Here is a 27,514-nt window from a genome sequence, read left to right on the forward strand (position 1 = left end):
TCCCCTAGAACTTAGAAATACTTAAACCTAACCAACCTAAGGACGTCACACACATCCATGCCCGAGGCAGGATTCGAACCTGCGACCGTAGCGGTCTCGCGGCTCCGGACTGAGCGCCTAGAACCGCACGGCCACCGCGGCCGGCAGAGGGGCTTTACAGCTGTCAAATAATTGTGAAACTTCACCATAGATTACTATCAGCTGCTTACTTTTATGAACTTCCAGCATGCTGGAGTAACTGTGGGTCAGCGACTTTTGTTAATCAGTGCAAGTGATGCCCTGTAAGTACTCGTCGCACATTTGTGACATAGTTTTCTTCAGCAATACATTTTTAACTATGTTACGATGGTTTGCAAACTGGGGCTCGGCCCGAAACTAGTCAGCAAGTGAATTTTAAAAAAAGTTAAATTTGCAAGTTTCGACTGGTTTTTCGTTGTTGTTGAATCCTGCCTAGCTGTCAAAGATGGGATCTGCAACATGTGTGTTAGCTGCGTTGCATCTATCGCTTGCAGCTGTGGCGCCTGAGCAATGTGTGTGCGGGGTGGGTTGCTCACATCGGAAGAGACAAATGCAATAAACAGACAAGGCAAGCAACAAAAATAAGCACACAAGCAAAGAATATTTCTGCAGCGCCCACCTGAAAACAGTGAATAGCGAAAACACTAAACGAGATATTATTAAAGCAAGTAAACACACCCCTGCAATGAATAAGACAAAACAGAATTGCGGCGCCAGCAAAACAGAAAAGAAAATCCATGGCCCCCACGCACTGGGTTCTTCTTAATACTCGTCACAAAAGCTGACTGCTGTCTAGCTGTCAAAGATACGATGTCTAGGAAACCTGCTTCTCTGATCTCTTGACAACAGTTCAAGCAAATCGGCCGCGCAGGATAGCCGCGCGGTCTAAGCGTGTGGTCACGGTTCGCCAGGATCCTCGGAGGTTCGAGTCCTCCCTCGGGCATGGGTGTGTGTGTGTTGTCCTTAGTGTAAGTTAGTTAGATTAAGTAGTGCGTAAACTTAGGGACCGATGACGTCAGCTGTTTGGTCCCATAGTACTTACCACAATTCCAAAGCAAATCGTATTAATAAGATTTATTAGGAAAAGTACGTGACAGTAATTAACTTTGAGTTAAACAGATGTGTCGCAAGTAAAGGGCGACAGACAAAATAATCAATGTGCTACACCATACACAATTCCTAAGACGCTGGTCTTGAAGTGCCTAATCTTGATGCTGCTGTACAACTGGACCGCGGCTAGTCGCACGCGGCATTTACGTCCTCTTCGCATAGGGGCCGCTGCGGCTGTGTTGTCGTCTTGGAGAGAGGTCGGTCAGCGTGCAATTGGCTGACGTCTTCTTCACACCACTCTCTGCTCTCTCGTTTCCGACTGGCGTGCCGGCAATTCACTTTACGCCGTAACAGTTGTACTGTTTTTTATCCTTAGTGCTATCTGTTTCGATCAGCAGACCATTATCAAGCCGAAGTGAAGCGTAACCAGCTTGTTACTAGAACACTTGAAATGAACAATTTCGACGTAGATAGAAAAAAAATAGCTACTGTTACAATAAATAATGTCTCACAGACACGTATATGTACGACACGCATCATATACACACATCAAAAAAAGCTTTGCATCGCCCCAGTTCCCAGAATTCCTGAAGATAAACGTTCACTGTGGATATTGTACCACAGACACAGTCCCTTTGACTGTTCAGAGATGTCACTAAACCCGCCAAGAGGTGTAAATAACCATGCATGAGCAGCGCCTATTAGACGGAGGGGGTCCGACAGCCGATCAGTTCCAGTCATTCCATCAGGAAGGATGTACATGGCTCGTGTTGTCTGTAGTTCATCCATGCCTAGGCAGTCAATACCGCGGTTCGATCGCGTCCGCATTGTTACTTTGTGCCAGGAAGGGCTCTCAACAAGGGAAGTGTCCAGCCGTCTCGGAGCGAATCAAAGCGATGTTGTTGGAACATGGAGGAGATACAGAGAGACAGGAACTGTCGATGACATGGGGTTGGGTTGTTTGGGGAAGGAGACCAGACAGCGAGGTCATCGGTCTCATCGGGTTAGGGAAGGATGGGGAAGGAATTCGGCCGTGCCCTTTCAGAGGAACCATCCCGGCATTTGCCTGGAGTGTCGATCACATGCCTCGCTCAGGCTGCCCAAGGGCTACTACTGCAGTGGATGACCGCTACCTACGGATTATGGCTCGGAGGAACCCTGATAGCAACGCCACAATGTTGAATAACGCTTTTCGTGCAGCCATAGGACGTCGTGTTACAACTCAAACAGTGCGCAATAGGCTGCATGATACGCAACTTCACTCCCGATGATCACTGCAAGGTCCATCTTTGCAACCACGACACCATGCAGCGCGGCACAGATGGGCCCAACAACATGCAGAATGGACCGCTCAAGATTGGCATCACGTTCTTTTCACCGATAAGTGTCGTATATGCCTTCAACCAGACTATCGTCAGAGACGTGTTTGGAGGCAAACGGGTCAGGCTGAACGCTTCAGACACACTGTCCAGCGAGTGCAGCAAGGTGGCGCTACAGTCTGGAGCCGCGTGACCGCTACGGTCGCAGGTTCGAATCCTGCCTCGGGCATGGATGTGTGTGATGTCCTTAGGTTAGTTAGGTTTAAGTAGTTCTAAGTTCTAGCGGACTGATGACCACAGCAGTTAAGTCCCATAGTGCTCAGAGCCATTTGAACCATTTTGCAGCAAGGTGGAGGTTCCCTGCTGTTTTGGGGTGACATTACATGGGGCAGATGTACGTCGCTGGTGGTCACGGAAGTCGCCGTAACGGCTGTACGATACGTGAGTACCATTCTCCACCGTTAGTGCAACCACATCGGCAGCGTATTGACGAGGCATTCGTCTTTATGGACGACAATTCGCACCCCCATCGTGCACGTCTTGTGAATGACTTCCTTCAGGGTAACAACATCGCTCTACTAGAGTGGCCAGTATGTTCTCCAGACATGAATCCTATTGAACATGCCTGGGATAGGTTGAGAAGGGCTGTTTATGGACGACGTGACCCACCAACCACTCTGAGGGATCTACGCCGAATAGCCGTTGCGGAGTGGGACAATTTAGACCAACAGTGCCTTGGCGAACTTGTGGATAGTATGCCACGACAAATACAGGCCTGCATCAATGCAAGAGGACGTGCTACTGGGTATTAGAATTGCTGGTGTGTACAGCAATCTGGGCCACCACTTCTGAAGGTGTCGCTGTATGATGGTTACTACGCGCAATATGCGGTTTTCATGAGCAGAAGAAAGGGTCGAATTGATGTTTATGTTGATCTCTATTCTAATTTTCTGTACAGGATGCGGAACTCTCGGAACCTAGGTCATGCCAAAATTTTGTTGTTGTGTGTATTTCAAACTATTACCTACATCAAATTTGTTCATTTCAAATGTTCTAGTGACAAGCTGGGTACACTTTGCTTCGGCTTTCTGGATGTCTTGCGATCTCTGTCGCCCTCTGCAGTTTTCACGCGCTCCATGTAGGTTCCTCTAGCGTCATAGAAGCCATACCTTCACCTCCATCTGCAAGCCACTGTATGTTGCGTGGTAGACGGTAGCTTGTACCATTACTTGTCATTTCCTTTCCTGATCCACTCACAAATCGAACGAGGGAAACAAGACTACCTGTATGCCTCCGTTTGAGCCCTAAAATCTCTTCCTACTACTTACGCGAAATCATTTTCTTTCTGTAGGGCACCACAGTCGTATAGTTGCTAAGGGACATTTTGACTTACTTCAGCTCGGCTGTTTATTCACAAATATTCAATTTATTATAGTGAACGACAGGCTGTTTTCAAGCAGAGTGTACAGACAAACAAATACAACGAGTTTATGCCTGGCTTACCGGGATACAAAAAATGTTTACAACGGACAGCCTGGAATTGTACGTATATATGTTGGCGTTGCAAATTTTCCTGTTAATAAAGAGTGATATAGCCGATCTGAAGACGATCACATAATCCGCAAGCGTCGAGGTTAAGACCAGAAAGCTTACTGCATGCACTAATAGTTACCTTTAAAACTAATGCCAAATTATAGGACACTGTGTTTGCTCGTGTCGTTGTCGAACATCAACTGTCGCTTCTGTCCACCTCTAGAGCTTGGACTGAATAGAAGCAGAATATTTCCACTTGCCTGATGTGATGTCATGTGTACTTCCAGCGATTGAAACCGGCAAAGATCTCCCATCTCAACTTCCGTTGCAACGCATTCTCGGTCATTTGTCTAAATGACCTTTTTCGCTCTTTGTCCTGTCACATGGTTCCCAATAGGTTGTCCCCATTCAGCAAAATCGCCTTGAACGTATATGGGAGCTGTATACTAGCGCCAGAGACCGCTGTAGTTACCCTTATTTTCAGGTAGTCTGTGGAACACATTATCGATGCCAGAAGCTATCCTCCTTCCCCCTCGGCACAGGCTTGTTACTTGCAGACCACTATAGCAAGTATCGTCCATTTACATCGCTCCTCTCTATCTGTGCATCTCTTCTTCCCTCCCTCTGTCCATTTCCTTCTCGCTGTCTCTCTGCCAATCTGCACCTCCGCCCTCTCTTTTGGCCCCTCTCTCTCCCTCCTCCTATCCTCCTATCCTCTTTTTCTCTTTCTCAGACCATACCCTCCTCCCAGTGTCTCTGTCCATCTCCTTGTCAAAATGGTTGAAATGGCTCTGAGCACTATGGGACTTAACATCGGTGGTCATCAGTCCCCTAGAACTTAGAACTACTTAAACCTAACTCACCTAAGGACATCACACACATCCATGCCCGAGGCAGGATTCGAACCTGCGACCGTAGCAGTCGCGCGGTTCCGGACTGAGCGCCTAGAACCGCGAGACCACCGCGGCCGGCATCTGCTTGTCCTCCCCCTGTCTCCATTCATTTTGCAAGAACACTCCACTTGTACTAAACCTCCAGAAATGTCTCACTTTAGCCGGTGAGTCCGTAGACGGTGGTATAAGGGACGTACGTTATAACAGACCATGGTTTCCTACTCGCGTTTTGGGATAATTAAGTCAATCCGTCCTTCAATTGAGTTAGTGAGCCGTCGCGAGGAGTTCTTCCAAACTGTTACGTGGACATGCCTCCAAGTTTTATGTCCTCTCACAGAGCCATTGGACACCAGCACAATAGCTCAGTGCGTTGGATCAGCGGGTTAGCTGCGTTGTGTAACAAGAAACGTGAATGAATGGCTCAATGATGAACTTGAACGGGTGTCATCTGCGAACAGATGCAACGAACAGTAAAAAAAAAAAAAAAAAATCCTGAAAGTGGAATGATCTGATTATGTTTTACGTTATGAAGTCCGGAGGAAGCTTTTTACACCGATGCCATTATGGTGGGTTTATTTAAGAAACACTGTAAAATGTTAGATTCTCCGTAGTCGTCAAATATCGCGTGTCAAGGAAAACTGCTTTCTCGGATCGCAAGACAACATTGAAACAAATCGTATCAATGAATTTTATTACAAAATGAACAAATACAAAACTTGACTTTGTGTTACACAGATGTGTCGCAAGCAAAGGGCGACTTGCTAAATAAGGAATGTTCTTCATTATAAACAATTCCAGAATCTGATACATAAAGGGTTCCGGCGAAGTAATGAGCTTTGACGCTTCTATGCAAGTCGCTAGTCTTGACGCTAGCGACTTGCATAGAAGCGTCAATCGGAGAAAGACGAAGGTAATGAGAAGTAGTAGAAATGAGAATAGCGAGAAACTTAACATCAGGATTGATGGTCACGAAGTCAATGAAGTTAAGGAATTCTGCTACCTAGGCTGTAAAATAACCAATGACGGACAGAGCAAGGAGGACATCAAACGCAGACTCGCTATGGCAGAAAAGGCATTTCTGGCCAAGAGAAGTCTACTAATATCAAATACCGGCCTTAATTTGAGGAAGAAATTTCTGAGGATGTACGTCTGGAGTACAGCATTGTATGGTAGTGAAACATGGACTGTGGGAAAACCGGAACAGAAGAGAATCGAAGCATTTGAGATGTGGTGCTATAGACGAATGTTGAAAATTAGGTGGACTGATAAGGTACGGAATGAGGAGGTTCTACGCAGAATCGGAGAGGAAAGGAATATGTGGAAAACACTGATAAGGAGAAGGGACAGGATGATAGGACATCTGCTAAGACATGAGGGAATGACTTCCATGGTACTAGAGGCAGCTGTAGAGGGCAAAAACTGTAGAGGAAGACAGAGATTGGAATACGTCAAGCAAATAATTGAGGACGTAGGTTGCAAGTGCTACTCTGAGATGAAGAGGTTAGCACAGGAAAGGAATTCGTGGCGGGCAGCATCAAAGCAGTCAGTAGACTGATGACAAAAAAAAAAAAAAGTCTTGAGGCTGCTGTTCAATTGGGGCGCTGATGTCCTCTTCGCATAGAGGCGTTGTCATCCTGGAGAGGGGTCGTTTAGGGTGCTCACGTCTCCTCGCAGCCGTCTCTGTTCTATCGCTCCAGACTGACTTTGTTTGTGGCGGCGCTTGACTTTACGCCGTAACAGTTCACACTGATTACAAGCTGACTATTAACAGTACGAGAGAGCGGCCTACCGCATGGCTAGATCTAAAGGCATCCTATCGACGACTGTCGACTATGGCGCACAGTCTGTAACTTGATTGTACAATCGGTGTAGTTAGTATAAGATTGTACATCTTCGGTTGTGCTAAAGTTATTCATTTATTTATTAAAATCAACGTTTGCTGGCATTGTAAAATTACTGAAAATTGCTGTTTATGACCTGTGGAGTCCTCCTAATGTCTGAGTGGCAAAAGGCAACCTTTAATAATAAATATTTAACAATATCAATCACTTGATTCACGCCAAAGTTAATGTACTTATATCTTTGATGACGTGATGAGAGATTTCTGAATCGGCATCAGATCCCACTGGCTCTGAAAGGGCCAGACGGCCAACCGCCTCTGCCGGCCAGCGTGGGAACCTACCAATCGCTTCTCACTCCGTACGTAGTGCAGTATTGATACAGTCACTTCACGTATGTGAAGCGGCAAACCTGGAAATAAAGTAAAATGCGCTTTTATATGCAAGTAAGGGGTACCTTACAATCTCGTCCTCTTCCCTTTCGCTGTCATCTTCCCACATCCAGCTCTCCACCTACCCCCCCACCCCCCTCTCCCCCCATTCCCTTACAACACATCTGTGTTCCCCCCTGCCCACCCCCCTCTGTGTCTGTTTCTCTTGCGGCTCCTCCCTCTCTCTCGACATATTGTGAGAAAGGAAATCTGGAAATATAATAAAATGCGATCTTATCTGCAACTAAGGGGTCAATCTCCTCGTCTTCCCTTTCGCTGTCCATTTTCCCCTGTCTACCTGTCCATCTGAAATCTGGAGGAGCAAAACTGAATCAGGAGTTGTATAATCTTGTTTTCAACATGTACGAGCAAGGTAAAATTCCTACAGACTTTGAGAAAAACATTATGATCCCCATTCCAAAGAAGGCAAATGCTACAAGATGTGAAAATTATAGGACGCTCAGCCTAGTTACTCACGCCTCTAAAATATTAACCTCAATTATCCTAAAACGCATAGAACAAAAAGTCGAAGTTACACACCAGTTTGGATTCCGGAAAGATAGAGCAACCAGAGAAGCAATATTTGCTCTAAAACTAATAATAGAGAAACGACTAGATAAGAGCCTGAAAACATACATAGCTTTCGTAGATGTAGAGAAAGCCTTTGATAATGTTAAATGGGATAAGATGTTTGAGGTACTCAAAAAAGTAGGAATAGACCATAAAGATAGAAAAATGATATGGAACCTGTACAAAAACGAGACAGCAGTTATCCGTGGACGGACAAAACAAGAAGAGGTGCAGATACGGAAAGGTGTCCGACAAGGTTGCGCACTATCCCCTGTTATCTTTAACCTATACATTGAAGAGGCGCTGAAAAAAGTAAGGGAAAACTCACAGACAGGTGTAGTAATTCATGGCCAACGAATAGATATGATAAGATATGCCGATGATATAGCCGTCCTGGCTGAAAGTGAAGAAGATCTTGTAGTACTACTGAATAGAATGGATAAAGTTATGGGTGAAGAATATAATATGATAATTAATGAAGCAAAAACAAAAGTACTGGCAAGCGACAAAGAAGATCGAGTGAAAGTCCAAGTTCATGTAGGCAATGAACTGGGCAGTAATATTTCCAGGGATGGAAGGAGCAAGGCATAAGTGAAAAGTAAAATAGCTCAAGGAAAGGCTGCTTTTAACAAGAAGAAAAACATATTAACATCTAAGAGCATCAGCCTTGAAATCAGGAAAAGATTTTTGAAATCATATGTGTGGAGTGTGGCATGCTATGGGTGTGAAACATGGACCCTCGGGACAGAGGAACAGCAGAAGCTAAATTCTTTTGAAATGTGGTGCTATAGACGCATGCTCAAAATAAAATGTATCGACAAGGTCACAAACGAAGTGGTTCTGGAAAGAGCAGGTGAGAAGAAAAGCTTCTGGAGTTTCAATGTTAAAAGAAGAGTGCAATTTACAGGCCATCTATTAAGACATAGAGGGCTCCTGAACACAATCATAGAGGGATATGTCGAGGGAAAAAGACCAAGAGGAAGACCACGGCTGAGGTACATGGATCAAATCGTGAAAGATGTGGGATGTAACACCTATAAAGAAATGAAGAGAAAAGCTGAAAGACGCGCAGAATGGAGACAAGCTGCCATTGTAGCCGTCGCAAACCAATCCTTGGATTGACCACTACAGAAGAAGAAGACCTGTCCATCTTCTCCTCCCCCCCTCTGTACCTGTATCTCTTCCGGCTCCCCCTTGTCTCCCCACGCTATCACCCTGGTTCCTACCACCACATTATTTCCAACTTTCGGGTACTCCTAGAGACAGGTGTTTTGCTCTGCTGTGCGACTGGTTGCCGTGGCCGGCAGGTGGCGCGCCAGCTGGTGGAGGACTGCGGCTGCAACGCGTCCCGCGTCGACTCGGCGCCGCTGCAGGCGATGGCCTGCATGCGCGCCGTGGACGCGCGCACCATCTCGGTGCAGCAGTGGAACTCCTACTGGGGCATCCTGGGCTTCCCCTCGGCGCCCACCATCGACGGCGTCTTCCTGCCCAAGCACCCGCTCGACATGATCGACGACGCCGAGGACCTCACCGACACCGAGATCCTCATCGGCTCCAACCAGGACGAGGGTGAGTAGCCCGCTGCTCGTCTCCATCCCAGTGTAACCTCACAAAACTGTCGACACCACCTTCTGCTTGTAGCGCAGTCACAGATAGTGTCTAATATGGCTACGTTTCGTCTTAATGGACTCAATATATCTCCTGCGGTTCCTCCGTTTCGTACTACAACCGTGCAGGTAGGACGAACCAAAGAGGTGTATCATCAACATAGACAGGCTATCTACGCTGTAACAGCGTTTTCGGAGTGAGCAGTAACCAACGCCGGCCCGCCATATTGTGTCACGTCAAGCACATCAGATATTTCAGAAGGGCGGGCCAAGTCGTTGGGCTCACGGATTTACTTCCAGCTTTGTACACCTTCAGTAGGCCACCAGAACAAGGTGTACTGCACTGGCGATTCCGAGAAAATCTCCAGGAAAGCTCCACGCGTCTGTTACGTAACTGATATTACTACTGGCCATTAAAATTGCTACTCCGTCTTCAGGCCACGACTGCCCTAACGGGACCATCCGACCGCCGTGTCATCCTCGAGTGGAGGATGCGGATAGGAGGGGCGTGGGGTCAGCACACCGCTCGACCGGTCTTTATGATGGTATTCTTGACACTCGCCGTTACTATTCGGTCGAGTAGCTCCTCAACTGGCATCACGAGGCTGAGTGCACCCCGAAAAATGGCAACAGCATATGGCGGCCAGGATGGTCACCCATCCAAGTGCCGTCCACGCCCGAAAGCGCTTAACTTCTTTGATCTCATTGTAACCGGTGTATCGACTGCGGCAAGGCCGTTGCCCATTAAAATTGCTACACTAAAAACGGTACACCAAGAAGAAGTAGCAGTTGATAAACGGGTATTCATTGGACAAATATATTATACTACAACTGACATGTGACTACATTTTCACGCAATTTGTGTTCATAGATCCTGAGAAATCAGTACCCAGAACAACCACCTCTGGCCATAATAACTGCCTTGATACGCCTGGGCATTGAGTCAAACAGAGCTTTGATGGCGTGTACAGGTACAGCTGCCCATGCAACTTCAACACGATACCACAGTTCATCAAGAGTAGTGACTGGCGTATTGTGACGAGCCAGTTGCTCGGCCATCATCGACCAGACGTTTTCAGTCGGTGAGAGATCTGGAGAATGTGCTGGCCAGGGCAGCAGTCGAACATTTTCCGTATCCAGAAAGGCCCGTACAGGACCTGCAACATGCGGTCGTTCATTATCCTGCTCAAATGTAGGGTTTCGCAGGGATCGAATGAAGGGTAGAGCCACGGGTCGTAACACATCTGAAATGTAACGTCCACTGTTCAAAACGCCGTCAATGCGAACAAGAGGTGACCGAGACGTGTAACCAATGGCACCCCATACCATCACGCCGGGTGATACGCCAGAATGGCGATGACGAATACACGCTTCCAATGTGCGTTCACCGCGATGTCGCCAAACACGGATGCGACCATCATGATGCTGTAAACAGAACCTGGATTCACCTGAAAAAATGACGTTTTGCCATTCGTGCACTCAGGTTCGTCGTCGAGTACACCATCGCAGGCGCTCCTGTCTGTGATGCAGCGTCAAGGGTAACCGCAGCCACGGTCTCCGAGCTGATAGTCCATGCTGCTGCAAACGTCGTCGAACTGCTCGTGCAGATGGTTGTTGTCTTGCAAATGTACCAATATGTTGACTCAGGGATCGAGACGTGGCTGCACGATCCGTTACAGCCATGCGGATAAGATGCCTGTCATCTCGACTGCTAGTGATACGAGGCCGTTGGGATCCAGCACTGCGTTCCGTATTACCCTGCTGAATCCACCGATTCCATATTTTGCTAACAGTCGTTGGATCTCGACCAACGTGAGCAGCAATGTCGCGATACGATAAACCGCAATCGCCATAGGCTACAATGGGACCTTTATCAAAGTCGGAAACGTGATGGTACGCATTTCTTCTCCTTACACCGCCAAGCAACGCCGGTCAACTGCTGTTTGTGTATGAGACATCGGTTGGAAACTTTCTTCATGTCAGCGCGTTGTAGGTGTCGCCACCGGCGCCAAGCTCGTGTGAATGCTCTGAAAAGCTAATCATTTGCATATGATAGCATATTCTTCGTGTCGGTTAAATTTCGCGTCAGTAGCACGTCATCTTCGTGGTGTAGCAATTTTAATGGCCAGTAGTGTATCTGTGGGAAGGCGCCAGGTCATTGTGGTCTGCTGGGCGCCGGCACGGTAGCCCGGCGTTTACCGTGCGACTCCTCGTCAGATTCCTACTCAGCTGCTCCTGTTTCCGGACGCTCGACACTTCCCGCGAACAAAGAGGAACTCTGTGAAGTGGATGTGTGGACACGCAGCACACTACTTGTTTGCTGATGGTGGGAAACGTGTCCCTGACTTTTGGAAGTTCCTTAACGAACGCCACTGTGTAGCTGTCCGCAGTCCAAAATATAGACAATTTTTGTCCAATTTCCTTTGCAGTGTGTTCCTTAATTCGCCCTAGAGCTAGGGTTTTTCTGTGACGAACAGTTGATCCCCGTCTCTTCCCCACTTACAACCGATATATTCATTGGTAATCGGAGTGTTCTTCTTAGTCAAACGTCTTAGTGCGTCGTCCTCCTCACGTAACGGCGGTTTCCTGATTTTGTCGGTGGTATTAATGATAAAAATAACTAAATAAATGAAAATAACAAAAAAGAACGAAAAGAATAATAAATAAATAAACGATGCTTATTGTACGTGTACTCCACATTCCCTAAGCTTTCGTTGGTTCCTCAAGGCTGGGAACGGGATATGGAGGTCAGGCCTCCCGTTGCAACCCCTACCCACTTTGCCCCCACCGCTCTCTTTGGGTGCCGGGAAGGTGGGGGCTGACATAATTAAAAAAAAAACTGAGTGAACGGATCAATGATGAACTTGAACAGGTGTCACGGGGCGTCGGCACCGGACAAAATGTAAGGAACAATAACGGACAAAATGAGATAAAAAAAGTGGTTAAGCGTTCGCGCTGTGCGGGAATGTCCTGGATGAGGCAGTACTTCGAATCCCGCTGACGCTTACTTCCTATCTATATTTTTTTCACCACTGGTCACATTTTTTTGTTTACATTACATTTGAGAGATAATATAATAAAAAACGTGCATTTTTATGAAGTTGTAGTGAATTTCATATGTTATTTGACTATATAATATTTGTAATTTTCAAGGACGAGGGACAGGCTTGCAGACCTCGATAAACAATTATGACGTTACTCACAAGAGAACCTCGCGATCGCACCCCCCTCAGATTTAGTTATAAGTTGGCACAGTGGATAGGTCTTGAAAAACTGAAAACAGATCAATTGAGAAAACAGGAAGAACTTGTGTGGAACTGTGAAAAAATATACAAAATATACAAACTGAGTAGTTCATGGCAAAATAGGCAACATCAAGGACAATGGAACCACAGGATCTCCGTGGTCTCGTGGTAGCGTGAGCAGCTGCGGAACGAAAGGTCTTTGGTTCAAATCTCCCATCGGGTGAAAAGTTTAATTTTTTATTTTCAGTTTGTCACATAAACTCTTAAGTTTTCATCACGTTTTTGGGAGTGATTATCACATCCACAAGAAAACCTAAATCGTGTAAGGTAGAAGAATCTTTTTACCCATTCGCCAAGTGTACAAGTTAGGTGGGTCGACAACATCCTCCTGTCATGTGACGCACATGCCTTCACCAGTGTCGTATAGAATATATCGGACGCGTTTTCCTGTGGAGCAATCGGTTTACCTATGACCTTGCGACAAATGTTTTCGGTTTCCATTGGAGAGGCACGTCCTTTCGTCTACTAATCGCACGGTTTTGCGATGCGGTCGCAAAACACAGACACTAAATTTATTACAATGAACAGAGACGTCAATGAACGAACGGACAGATAATAACTATGCAAAAATAAAGAAAGTAAAATTTTCAGTCGAGGGAAGATTTGAACCAAGGACCTCTCGTTCCGCAGCTGCTCATGCTACCACGGGACCACGGCGCTCCTGAGCTCATTCTGTCCAAGATGTTGCTTATATGGCCCATGTACTACTCAGTTTGTATATTTTGCTTATTTTTTTCACAGTTCCACACAACTTCTTCCTGTTTTCTCAGTTGATCTGTGTTCAGTTTTTCAAGGCCTATCCACTGTGCCAACTTATAACTAAATCTGAGGGGGGTGCGATGGGGAGGTTCCCTTGTCAGGCATAGAGGAAGCCACAATGTGTCAGACCAGAAGGGTAGTGTACAATTACTCGTAGGATGTTCTCTCGGCATCACGCATTGCAGGACGGTATTTGTCATGCAGACATGGACATCATAAATTGAAACTTCGTGCAAATACTTCCTGCAAATACGTAGGGAGACGAGATACTGGCAGAAGTACAGCTGTGAGGCCGGGGTGTGCGTCGTCCTTGGGTAGCTCAGTTGTAGAGCACTTGCTCGCGGAAGGCAAAGGTCCCGAGTTCGAGTCTCGGTTCGGCACACAGTTTTAATCTGTCAGGAAGTTTCATATCACCGCACACTCCGCTGCAGTGTGAAAATCTCATTCTAGAGGCAACACATGCTGCAAAATCTTATTTCTTGAGGTCGAAATATAAGTTAAAAGTTTTTCTGTTGCTCATTCAACATGTCCAGTATATGTGCAGTGTACTGTTGTTGATACAGCCGGAATTTCGTATTTCAGCCAGGCACCACCATGGTTTCACACGTAACATTTTTATAGGTATCTCGTATTTTCTGGACCTTGATGGGCATCAGGAATGTCAGGCAGGTACTTTATAGAAGTGTGCCTCTCTACTGCATTTAGTGTGTCTTACTGTATCGATAATACATGTGTTTGGGGTTAGCAAAATTACGTGTTAAACGATATCTACAATAGGCATATGAACTGTGCATGTATATAAACTCTAATTAAGCTAGGCTTTGTTTTTTTTGTACAGAATTTCATTGAAAAACAAACAGCTAACGCAGTACCAGGCAGTAACAAGTGGCAGTCTACTGAGAATGGCTATATACGCTCATCTTATGGCTTCTGATAAATGCTCTTTTCCGAAAAAAGACTAAAAACCTAACGCAATATGAGATTAAATATCAGAGCCCTACCTTGCATTACAACTAGAACTTCTGACAGCTATACAGCCCGCTAGAACAAAAAGCTCTAGTTCTCATACCTGGAATTGTCGTCAACAGCAACGACAAATAGGCTTCCCATGCGCACACTAAACTGTTTACTGATGAGTATTATCGTCTGGTTTCTATATAAATACCAGTTTCTTTGGTAGATACGTAAATTTTTATTAACATGGCTGTCAATCAGCGACTGTTGTGTAATACAATATTTCTACGGAATCCAAACTGATCTTCCCCGAGGTCGGCTTCTACCAGTTTTTCCATTCGTCCGTAAAGAATTCGCGTTAGTATTATGCAGCTGTCACATATTAAACTGACAGTTCGGTAATTTTCACACCCGTCAACACCTGCTTTCTTTCGGATTGGAATTCTTATATTGTTGTTGAAGTCTATGGGTATATCGTCTATCTCATACATCTTGCTCACCAGACGGTAGATTTTTGTCAGGAATGGGTCTCCCAAGGCTATCAGTAGTTCATCTTCATCTATGTCCTCCTCCATTTCCATATTACACAGATGAGAAAAAGTTTTGCATCACCCCGGTTCCCAGAGCTCCTGAACATAGACGTTGATTGTGGATATTGTATCGCAGACACAGTCTGTTTCACTGTTCAGAGATGTCACTAAACCAGCCCAAACATGTAAACTATGAATGAGCAGCGCCTATTACACAGAGGGGGTCCGACAGCCGATGAGTTCCAGTCATTCCACCAGGAAGGAGGTACACGGCTCGTGTTGACTCAAATTCAACCATCGCTAGACGGTCAATACTGCGGTTCGATGGCGTCCGCATCGTTACTTTATCCCAGGAAGGGCTCTCAACAAGGGAAGTGTCCAGGCGTCTCGGAGTGAACCAAAGCGATGATGTTCGGACATGGAGGAGACACAGAGAGACAGGAACTGTCGATGACATGCCTCGCGCAGGCCGCCCAAGGGCTACTAGTGCAGTGGATGACCGCTACCTACGCATTACGGCTCAGAGTAACTCTGACGGCAACGCCACCATGTTGATAATGCTTCTCGTGCAGCCATAGGACGTCGTGTTACGACTCAAACTGTGCACAATAGGCTGCATGATGCACAACTTCTCTCCCGACGTCCGTGGCGAGTTCCGTCTTTGCAACCACGACACCATGCAGCGCTGTACGGATGGGCCGAAAAACATGCAGAATGGACCGCTCAAGATTGGCATCAGGTTCTCTTCACCGATGAGTGTCGCATATGCGTACCAGACAATCATCGGAGACGTGTTTGGAGGCAACCCGGTCAGGCTGAACGCCTTAGACACACTGTCCAGCGAGTGCAGCAGGGTGGAGGTTCCCTGCTGGTTTTGGGTGGCATTATGTCTGGCCGACGTACGCCGCTGGTGGTCATGGAAGGCGCCGTAACGGCTGTACGATACGTGAATGCCATCCTCCAACCGATAGTGCAACCACATCGGCAGCATACTGGCGGCAGCATACTGTCTTCATGGACGACAATTCGCCCGCCCCCCCCCCCCCCCTCCCCATCGTGCACATCTTGTGAATGACTTCCGTCAGGATAACAACATCGCTCTACTAGAGTGGCCAGCATGTTTTCCAGACATGAACCCTATCGAACATGCCTGGGATAGATTGAAAAGGGCTGTTTATTGACGATGTGATCCACGAACCAGTTTGAGGGATCTGCATCGAATCGCCGTTGAGGAGTGGGACAAGCTGGACCAACAGTGCGTTGGTGGACTTGAGAATAGTATGCCACGAAGAATACAGGCATGAATCAGTGCAAGAGGACGTGCTACTGCGTATTAGAGGTACCGATGTGTACAGCAATATGCCGCGCGGGATTAGCCGAGCGTTCTAAGGCGCTGCAGTCTTGCACTGCGGGGCATGGGTGTGTGTGTTTGTATTAGGTTAATTTAGGTTAAGTAGTGTGTAAACTTAGGGACTGATGACCTTATCAGTTAAGCCCCATAAGATTTCACACACATTTGAACATTTTGTACAGCAATATGGACCACCAACTCTGAAGGTCTCGCTGTATGGTGGTACAACATGCAATGTGTCGTTTTCATGAGCAGTAAAAATGGCGGAAATGATGTTTATGTTGATCTCTATTCCAATTTTCTGTACAGGTTCCGGAACTCGGAAGAAGAGGTGATACAAAACTTTTTTAATTGGTGTATTATGGGCAATGTTTTGGAAGTGGAAGAGAACTTGGAGGCTATAGATTTAAATAGCAGCATAGCTTCGTCCGTAAGTCCAGAGGTGGCTCGATAGCTTGGCTAGGAGCGCCTGCACAGCTCTGAGCTGCGGTCCCGCTGCGGAGTGTTTAGCCGTGCGGCCAGCGAGGCGGTCTGAGCTGACGTAAGCTGGGGGCGGTAATGTTATTCGTCGGCGCCGTATTTCTGCCGCTTCCTGCCGCTCGCTTAGCGCTGAGTTAGCGCCCACTTGTTGCCGGCGCATTCACGGCGCCGGATAATTGCGCGAAAACCGACCTAAAAGTCCGCCAGCTCTTCAGCTGTTAACGCGAGAGCTGCGGCTTAATCCGCCCCGTTCCACTGCGAGACTGCTCCATAAAGCACGACACGGAAGTCTGAGCGAGCGTGCACTAAGCCCCACTCACAACTCTATTTGTGTGGTCGTCATTCTTCACCAACGCGATTCAACTACAGAAGCGACTTATATCACTAACATTTATTACCTTATATAAGTCTGCAGTTAAAACCTTCTGGGTTGTTACTACGCGTCATATTTCCTCTAAATATTTTAGGTACCTATATATAAAGCTTTCGACAATGTTGACTGGAATACTCTGTTTCAAATTCTGAAGGTGGCAGGGGTCAAATACAGGGACTGAAAGGCTATTTACAATTTGTACAGAAACCAGATGGCACTTATAAGAGTCGAGGGGCACGAAAGGGAAGCAGTGGTTGGGAAGGGAGTGAGACAGGGTTTAGCCTCTCCCCGATGTTATTCAATCTGTATATTGAGCAAGCAGTAAAGGAAACACAAGAAGAATTCAGAGTAGAAATTGAAATGCATGGAGAAGAAATAAAAACTTTGAGGTTCGCCGATGACATTGTAATTCTGTCAGAGACAGCAGAGGACTTGGAAGAGCAGTTGAACGGAATGGGTAGTGTCTTGAAAGGAGGATATAAGATGAACATCAACAAAAGCAAAAGGAGGATAATGGAATGTAGTCGAATTACGTCGGGTGATGCTGAGGGAATTAGATTAGGAATTGATACACGTAAAGTAGTAAAGGAGTTTTGCTATTTACGGAGCAAAATAAATGATGATGGTCGAAGTAGAGAGGATATAAAATGTAGACTGGCAATGGCAAGGGAGCGTTTCTCAAGAAGAGAAATTTGTTAACATCGAGTATAGATTTAAGTGTCAGGAAGTCGTATCTGAAAGTATTTGTATGGAGTGTAGCCATGTAAGGAACTGAAACATGGACGATAATTAGTTTGGACAAGAAGAGAATAGAAGCTTTCGAAATGTGGTGCTAGCGAAGAATACTGAAGATAACTAATGAGGAGTCTGTGGCACAACTTGACCAGAAGAAAGGATCGGTTGGTAGGACATGTGTTGAGGCATCAAGGGATCAGAAATATAGCATTGGAGGGCAGCGTGGAGGGTGAAAATCGTAGAGGGAGACCAAGAGATGAATACACTAAGCAGTTTCAGAAGGATGTGTGTTGCAGTAAGTACTGGGAGATGAAGAAGCTTGCACAGGGTAGAGTAGCACGGAGAGCTGCATCAAACCAGTCTCAGGACTGAAGACCACAACAACAACAACAACACGGGAATTAGGTGACGTGTGTGCAGATGTGGTGCCAACTCTCTCCAGCGACCTACCAAGGCGTCATTGCTTCCATGCCATGACGCGTCGCCGCTGTTACCTAAGTCAAAGGTGGAGATACCGGTTATTTGTAGGTGACCATAATGTTCTCGCTGATCAGTGAATTAAGGAAATAGGTACCTAAGAACACGTATCCGAATAAAATTTGAAAGTGATTTGTGAAGAAATCTTGGAGAATATTTACATTTTTACTTGTAGAGATGAATCGTACAGCTCTGGCCAGCCGCTTCGTTTGAGATCCTGTAAGTACGGAGATGTGTAGGAGGGCCAGTCCGCAGGGTGTACAAGGCGAGAGCGTACGCTGCCGGTGAATGGCGCTCGCCCGGGCCCTGCTTGGCTGCGTTATTGTCGAGACGCGGGCGCAGCACGGCCGCTGCTGCATATTGTGGTCCCGGCGCGCCGCGCGATGGACCTCCGCTGTCGGCGTGCAGTTTTAATTAAGCCGGCCGGCTCTGCACTGCACGGGGCCCGCCAGCCCGCCAACCCGCCCCCGGCTCTCCGGCTGTGTCTACTTCTAGCCGCGCCGCTGCCTCCGGAAATCGATTTTCGTGCAGGCGCCGCCCCCACAGTGCCTCAATTATTGTTCCGGCGCGACCCCCACCCGCCAAAACCTCCCCGCCTCTCCTACGGCTCTCTGCTGTGACAGACTCCGCCTCGCTCCCTAGCCAACACCCGTAGGATTTTTCAATCTCTTAGGATATAGCTGTGCTCGGTTTGGTCATATCAGCCTTGTTGTATTCACCAAGTGCACTTGCCCTCAAACATAAATATGCCAAGAAGAAAACGCTCTCCCAGTGCGTAGTTGCTTTTCTGGGGTGGCTTCCTGGCACAAAACATACAACTTCGTCACAGCTGGGTTAAGCAGTACCTATGACAAAAATGCAGTCTTACAAAGAGACGGCACGACCGTGGGGTCCGGGATTTTTCCGAATTTTTGTGTGGTGAAAGAGGACCCCTAACACCTCACGTGGTTAAAATATTAGGACGCACTACTCGGAAAATCCCGAGAAAAATCGATCCAAAATTTCTTAGGGGCCGTATGAGAATAAAATGTCAGTCCGGTGCCGCGCCGCCGTCTGGCCTACGTGGTTAGCTCTCGGAGACTTACGCCAGAGGTCTCGGGTTCGATTCCTCCTCCGGCACTTTTTTTTCTTCTGTTGCTTGCAAAAGTGCAGCGCATTGTTACAGGAGAATCGTGAAATTAATTCCCGGGAAGACTGTATAAAAATTCATTCTATAATTCACCATCAGTTATTGTCACCAATATTCCGAGACATGATTCAATATGCCTAGTTTGCCTCAAAATTATCAGAAACTCAAAACATTTTCGTAAATGTTAATAGAGCATATTTTTGTACAGATTTATTGCAAACGCCCAGTGATTGTAAAACATCCGCTTTTATATGTTGCTCAAGATGTCGCAAAAATTATTGCTTTGTTCGTATTTACGATAATTACCACTGCAGTTCTTGTTTATAATTATTATATGTATAAAAATTGAATGTTTCCCAATGGAATTTGTTTTTCTTATTAAAAACCCAATGATTCTCCTTATATAATCTACAATGAAAAATGGAAAACCCACCGCCATGAATGGTGTTGTTGGACAAAAAGAAAATAATTTTTATTCAATAATGCAACTAATTTCTTGAAGATAATGTAGGTTTGGGAAACTTCGTTCTGAATAATTGGTGGAATAACAAAAGAAAATGAAACAGAAGGAAAAAAAGGTACCAGAGGAGGAATAGAACCCGAGACCTCTGGCGTAAGAGTCCGAGCCTCAAACATCTAGGCCAGACGGCGGCTCGGCAATGAACTAACATTTTATACTCATAAGTCACCTAAGAAACTTTGGATCGATTTTTCTCGGGATTTTCCGGGTAGTGCGTCCTAATATTTTAACCACATGAGGTGTTACGGGTCCTCTTTCACCAGACAAAATTTCGGAAAAATCCCCGACTCCACGCCCGTGCTGTCTCCTTGTCGGACATAAAAAAGCAATTATACCAATGGGACGGAAATGGTAAGATATGATGTACATGTACAAACAAACGACTGTAGTTTCAGAAAAACTGGATGATTTATTCAAGGCAAAGAGCTTTACAAATTGAGCAAGTCAGCAACGCTTTGACGCATCTCCAGCGCTTACGTAAGCAGTTATTCGACTAGGCATTGACTGATAAGAGTTGTTGGGTACCCTCCTGAGGGATGTAGTGCCAAATTCAGTCCAATTGGCCCGTTAGAAGGTCAAAATACCGTACCCATAGTGATCCAAACGCTCGGAACTGCGATGAAATGGGGGGACCATGCTGGCCAAGCTATTTGGTGAGCAGGAAGACAAATAGAAACTCTCGCCGTGTGCGGTCGGGCACTATCTTGCTGAAATGTAAGCCCAGCGTGGCTTGCTATGAAGGACAACAAAATGGGACGTGGAACATCGTCGATGTGCCGCTATGCTGTAAGGGTGGCGTGGATGACAACCAAAGGCTCCTGCTATGAAAGGAAGTGGCGCTGCAGAGCATCACTGGCCGACTGCTGTGGCCGAGCGGTTCTAGCCACTTCAGTCCGGAACAGCGCTGCTGCTACGGACGCGGGTTCCAATCCCGCCTCGGGCATGGATGTGTGTGATGTCCTTAGGTTAGTTAGGTTTAACTAGTTCTAAGTTCTAGGGGACTGATGGCCTCCGATGTTAAGTCCCATAGTGCTCAGAGCCATTCGAACCATTTTGAAGATGCTGGTTGTGGGAGGTGACAGTCAGGCTGGCATCTCAACGCTGTCCGCTGCGTCTCCAAACACTTCTCCGGCCTCTAATCTCACTGACTGGAGTAAACTTGTCTTCTGTGATGATTCCTGCTTCGAACTGAGTCTGCATTACCAGCCACTCTAGTGGTTTCAGCAGTTTCACTTAATCTGGGACAACCGACTGACACCCGTCTTTGACTGTTACGTCAGTTGTACGAAGGTTTTCACGCACGAACTACTTTAGGCTTTCTCGATTTATGTGAGCCATGACTAGCATTGAGAAACTTTTTAGACGCAAATAAGGTATCTTAAAGGAAGGCTAAATAAGAAGAGTGTTACTGTAAAGAAAGTTGAAAGATTTCAGGCTGTAGTTAATCTGTTGGACACCGTCCCCCATCGCCGTTTAATGAATTACTGAGTATCGCAGCTGTCTTGCGATTGGATTCAAGGCTTTATGGCAAGTAGAACTCAACGCGTCGCTCTTAACGGAACTAAATCGACAGATGTAAAGGTACTATCCGTAGTACCACAGGAAAGTGTGATAGGACCGTAGCTGTTAACAAATATATATATACAGGGTTATTACAAATGATTGAAGCGATTTCACAGCTCTACAATAACTTTATTATTTGAGATATTTTCACAATGCTTTGCACACACATACAAAAACTCAAAAAGTTTTTTCAGGCATTCACAAATGTTCGATATGTGCCCCTTTAGTGATTCGGCAGACATCAAGCCGATAATCAAGTTCCTCCCACACTCGGCGCAGCATGTCCCCATCAATGAGTTCGAAAGTATCGTTGATGCGAGCTCGCAGTTCTGGCACGTTTCTTGGTAGAGGAGGTTTAAACACTGAATCTTTCACGTAACCCCACAGAAAGGAAACGCATGGGGTTAAGTCGGGAGAGCGTGGAGGCCATGACATGAATTGCTGATCATGATCTCCACCACGACCGATCCATCGGTTTTCCAATCTCCTGTTTAAGAAATGCCGAACATCATGATGGAAGTGCGGTGGAGCACCATCCTGTTGAAAGATGAAGTCGGCGCTGTCGGTCTCCAGTTGTGGCATGAGCCAATTTTCCAGCATGTCCAGATACACGTGTCCTGTAACGTTTTTTTCGCACAAGAAAAAGGGGCCGTAAACTTTAAACCGTGAGACTGCACAAAACACGTTAACTTTTGGTGAATTGCGAATTTGCTGCACGAATGCGTGAGGATTCTCTACCGCCCGGATTCGCACACTGTGTCTGTTCACTTCACCATTAAGAGAAAATGTTGCTTCATCACTGAAAACAAGTTTCGCACTGCATGCATCCTCTTCCATGAGCTGTTGCAACAGCGCCGAAAATTCAAAGCGTTTGACTTTGTCATCGGGTGTCAGGGCTTGTAGCAATTGTAAACGGTAAGGCTTCTGCTTTAGCCTTTCCCGTAAGATTTTCCAAACCGTCGGCTGTGGTACGTTTAGCTCCCTGCTTGCTTTATTCGTCGACTTCCGCGGGATATGCGTGAAACTTGCCCGCACGCGTTCAACCGTTTCTTCGCTCACAGCAGGCCGACCCGTTGATTTCCCCTTACAGAGGCATTCAGAAGCTTTAAACTACGCATACCATTGCCGAACGGAGTTAGCAGTTGGTGGATCTTTGTTGAACTTCGTCCTGAAGTGTCGTTGCACTGTTATGACTGACTGATGTGAGTGCATTTCAAGCACGACATACACTTTCTCGGCTCCTGTCGCCATTTTGTCTCACTGCGCTCTGGAGCGCTCTGGCGGCAGAAACCTGAAGTGCGGCTTCAGCCGAACAAAACTTTATGAGTTTTTCTACGTATCTGTAGTGTGTCGTGACCATATGTCAATGAATGGAGCTAAAGTGAATTTATGAAATCGCTTCAATCATTTGTAATAGCCCTATATATATATATATATATATATATATATATATATATATATATATATATATATATGTATATATATATTACGTAGCAAAAAGCGGTGGATGCTCTTTAACGCTATTCGCAGGTGATGCAGTTCTCTATACCAAAGTAGCCACGCCAGAAGATAGTAAGAATTCGCAGAACGACCTGCAGAGAACTGATGACTGCTGCAGACACTGGCAGTTGACCCTGAACGTAAATAAATGTAACATATTGCGCATTCATAGGAAAATATATCGACTACTGTACAGCTACACTATTGATGACAAACATCTGGAGACAGCGTCTGCCGTAAAATATCTACGCGTAACTATCCAAAGGGACCTTAAGTGAAATGACGACATACAACAGATAGTGGGAAAAGCAGATACCAGACTCAGATTCATCGGAAGAATCTTAAAGAAATGTAACTCGTCCACGAAAGAAGTGGCTTATAAGGCGCTTGTTCGCCCGATTCTTGAGTATTGTTCACCTATGTAGAATCCGTATCAGGTCTGATAAAGCAGATAGAGAAGATTCAACGAAGAGCGGCGCGTTTCGTCACGGCATCGTTTAGTTGGCGAGAGAGCGTTACGGAGATTCTAAACAAACTCCACTGGCAGATGTTACGAGAGAGGCGTTGTGCATCACGCAGAGAGTCTCTACTGAAATTTCGGGACAGCACTTTCCAGGAGGAGTCAGACAATATATTACTTGCCTCCACATACATCTCGCGTATTGACCACGAGGAGAAAGCTCGAGAAATTAGAGCCAATACAGAGGCTTAACGGCAGTCATTCTTCGCACGCACTATTCGCGTGTGGAGCAGAGTTGGAGGGATCAGATAGTGGTACCGAAAGTACCCTCCACCACACACCATTAGGTCGCTTGCTGTGTATGATGTAGATAACCGTAGATGTAGAACAGAAGAATTTCGTGGACCAAGACCTTACACCCCGAAAGGTTTAGCAGCAGTAATGTCATGCGGTCGTGGAAGCTTTCATTCTACAACGACTAATCCAGTTAACATGCAAAACTAGAACTAACTTCTATAATGATGTAAAAGACCGCTTGAACTGTCTGATAAATATTTATTTACGATCCAAGTAGTTTGATGGCGCTGGAGCCACATATTCAGGGATACGTATATATTTTATGACTGTACACAGATAACCGGTAGATGACCCATCATTCTTTGTCAGTTGAGATAACAATGTTTAACTGTGGAGAGGTCAGTGATCCAAGTTAAAATACGGCAGAAAGTCTCATGTTATCACGACGATGCTGCGGCTTTGCTTTCCAGCATCGGGATGACGATCTACCTTGTTTAAACATGGACTACCGACCTCTCCACCATTGAACATTTTTATCACAACTCACACAAAATCTTCGGTCATCTACTGGTTACACTCAAAATAAGTCATGAAATAAATACCTGTATGTATCCCTGAAGATGTAAGCTTTAACGCCATGGAACTAGTTGGACCTCGCCTCTCCACTGGTCTTTTTCATCAGGATGCAACTCTACGGCTGTGGATGCCCACAAGTACAAAATTTGCTACAACTGACTTTATCGACTGTTTAAGTTTGCTGCTCTCACAAACTTATTTGACCCGAAAGTGTGAGGTCATCCACATGAGTGCTAAAAGGAACCCGTTAAACTTTGGTTACACGATAAATCAGTCTAATCTAAATGCCGTAAATTCAACTAAATACCTAGGAATTACAATTACGAACAACTTAAATTGGAAAGAACACACAGAGAATGTCGTAGGGAAGGCTAACCAAAGACTGCGTTTTATTGGCAGGACACACAGAAAATGTAACAGCTATACTAAGCAGACTGCCTACACTACGCTTGTCCGTTATGTTTTAGAATACTCTTGCGCGGTGTGGGATCCTTACCAGATAGGACTGACGGAGTACATCGAAAAAGTCCAAAGAAAGGCAGCACGTTTTGTATTATCGCAAACTAGGGGAGATATTGTCACTGAAATGATACAGGATTTTTGATGGACATCATTGAAACAAAGGCGTTTTTCGTTGCGGAGAAATCTTCTCACGAAATTCCTCCGAGTGCGAAAATATTTTGTTGAGACCGACCTACATAGGGAGAAACGATCACCAAGATGAAATAAGAGAAATCAGAACTCATACGGATAGATATAGGTGTTCGTTCATTCCGCACGCTATACGAAATTGAATAATAGAGAATAGTGAAGATCGTTCGACGAACCCTCTGCCAGACACCTATCTGTGATTTGCAGAGCGTCCATGAAGATGTAGATGTAGATGAAAAGAGTGAGTGAATAATTCAACCGACACATAAAAGTTAAGAAAAAAGAGTCAACTGTTTTCCACCAGCCGAGTGAATCAATTGTTTTCATTCCGTCGTCACCATCAAATGCTCAATGGACAGACTCAATAACAATGGGGATAAGCTACGGTCGTGTCGCAGTCCATTCTCAACTACTGCATACCTTTAATGCATTTCCCTTCACTGCAGTATGGGTTTTGTCTGCAACTACTGTACTGATATTTCACTACATGTGCGTAACCTGTTATGCAGATGGTCCCGGCGGAGGTTCGAGTCCTCCCTCGGGCATGGGTGTGTGTGTTTGTCCTTGGGACAATTTAGGTTAAGTAGTGTGTAAGCTTAGGGACTGATGACCTTAGCAGTTAAGTCCCATAAGATTTCACACACATTTGAACATTTTTGTTACACTGATGGCACGGTTGCAATCCGCTACCCTTTAGACACTTTGGGTGATTTCTCACTATATATATTTTCCAGTTCCTCTTTTTCCAGCCTGCGCTAATCTCTTGGGCAAGAGAGTAAATACTTCCGTGACTCGGGAAGTTAGCGAATCGGGAGCCCTGGCAATTTGCACCGTCGATTTCAGAAAGGGTGACTTAGAGCTGAGGAAACGCGCAGACATAGCGTGACCGACGGCGTTACTTGAGGAACAGCCTGTAAGGGCGCTGCGGTGATAGGTGGTGGGGGGAGGGGGCGGCAGTGGGGGCGGGAAACTCAGTCTGAGCCACTCGCCGGGAGGGTTTATCCAAGCGCTGCGCCCGCCAAGTTTCTCTCGCGGAGAGAAGTTGGTGGAGTTGCCGAGTGCCGGAGTTAGGAGCTCCCAATGCCTGTCTGTGTACCCGCGACGCCGTAATAAGCCAGCAGAGAACGTGGCGTGGTTGCTACACTACTTCTAGAATTTACACGTGTTATTTCGTGGCAGAGCGTGTGCTTATGCTATAATTCTTCCTTTCATGCCATCCTAAATTCAGGAAATACTTTTTTTGCCATATATATTATTATTAAACGAGTAAAGCGGTAACCCACTGGGAGTTGCAGGTTGCCTGTCTAACCGGTCAGGGGCAACAAAATTTATTTTTAATAATTCATACAATAATTCGCTGAATTTAAAAGCCGAAAATGCTGTCGTAAACTACTTATAAAGAGGTATATTTTTACAGTGAAGATTTAACGGTACAAGTCGACTACCAAAATTAGAAACTGTGCACTCACGGCGCGGAAATCACTCAAACTATGTTCGTCCAGTATTTGAGAATACGAGTTCTTAGCGTTTTCCAAGAAACTTTGTCGCGTACTCCACTTTCGTTGTTCATGCAGTGAAACGTCACCACCAGGCGTGACGTTTTAATTTATTCCTTCTTTACTACTAACTCCATTTGCAACTAATTTTGCAGACATTATCCGCATCACCATTGAATATACCTGCAAAATAATATGATTTATGAGGTATGACGTCATAAATACAGAGATGCATCAAAAATCAAATCGTTTGTAAACTAATCAGACATTTGAATCTGTTCTAAACGTGAGAATTGAATTGTTTTAGGAATTGGTGGGGGAAGGTGAGGGAATTACTGCTATATAGATGGTCCATCGATCGCGACCGGGCCAAATATTTCACGAAATAAGCATCAAACGAAAAAACTACAAAGAATGTTTTAGTAGGACCACTTTTTTCGCTTTGTGATAGATGGCGCTGTAATAGTCACAAACGTGTGGCTCACAATTTTAGACCAACAGTAGGTAACATATAGGTTTTTAAATTAAAATACAGAACGTAGGTACGTTTGAACATTTTATTTCGGTTGTTCCAATGTGATACATGTACCTTTGTGAACTTATCATTTCTGAGAACGCATGCTGTTACAGTGTGATTACCTGTAAATACCACATTAATTCAAGGAATGCTCAAAATGATGTCCGTCAACATCAACGCATTTGGCAATACGTGTAACGACATTCCTCTCACCAGCATGTTCGCACATGCGCTGACGCATGTTGTCAGGCGTTGTCGGTGGATCACGATAGCAAATATCCTTCAACTTTCCCCACAGAAAGAAATCCGGGGACGTCAGATCCGGCGAACGTGCGGGCCACGGTATGGTGCTTCGACGACCAATACACCTGTCATGAAATATTCTATTCAATACCGCTTCAACCGGAGCGAGCTATGTGCCGGACATCCATCATGTTGGAAGTACACAGCCATTGTCTCATGCAGTGAAACATCTTGTACTAACATCGGTAGAACATTACGTAGGAAATCAGCATAAATTGCACCATTTGGATTGCCATCGATAAAATGGAGACCAGTTATCCTTCCTCCCATATTGCTGCA

General features: G+C 45.7%; 1 protein-coding gene across 1 annotated transcript in view; it reads left to right on the forward strand.

Annotated features, from left to right (window-relative positions):
- LOC124719030 (acetylcholinesterase-like) overlaps window positions 1–27,514 on the forward strand; it is an 866,528-nt gene that overhangs the window by 259,737 nt on the left and 579,277 nt on the right. Inside the window, exon 6 of the mRNA XM_047244699.1 lies at window positions 8,960–9,221. Coding sequence (XP_047100655.1) covers window positions 8,960–9,221 — 262 coding nt within the window. The remainder of the gene's footprint in view (window positions 1–8,959; window positions 9,222–27,514) is intronic.

This window comes from Schistocerca piceifrons, chromosome 10 (genome assembly GCF_021461385.2).
Source record: "Schistocerca piceifrons isolate TAMUIC-IGC-003096 chromosome 10, iqSchPice1.1, whole genome shotgun sequence".
Classification (NCBI taxonomy): domain Eukaryota; kingdom Metazoa; phylum Arthropoda; class Insecta; order Orthoptera; family Acrididae; genus Schistocerca; species Schistocerca piceifrons.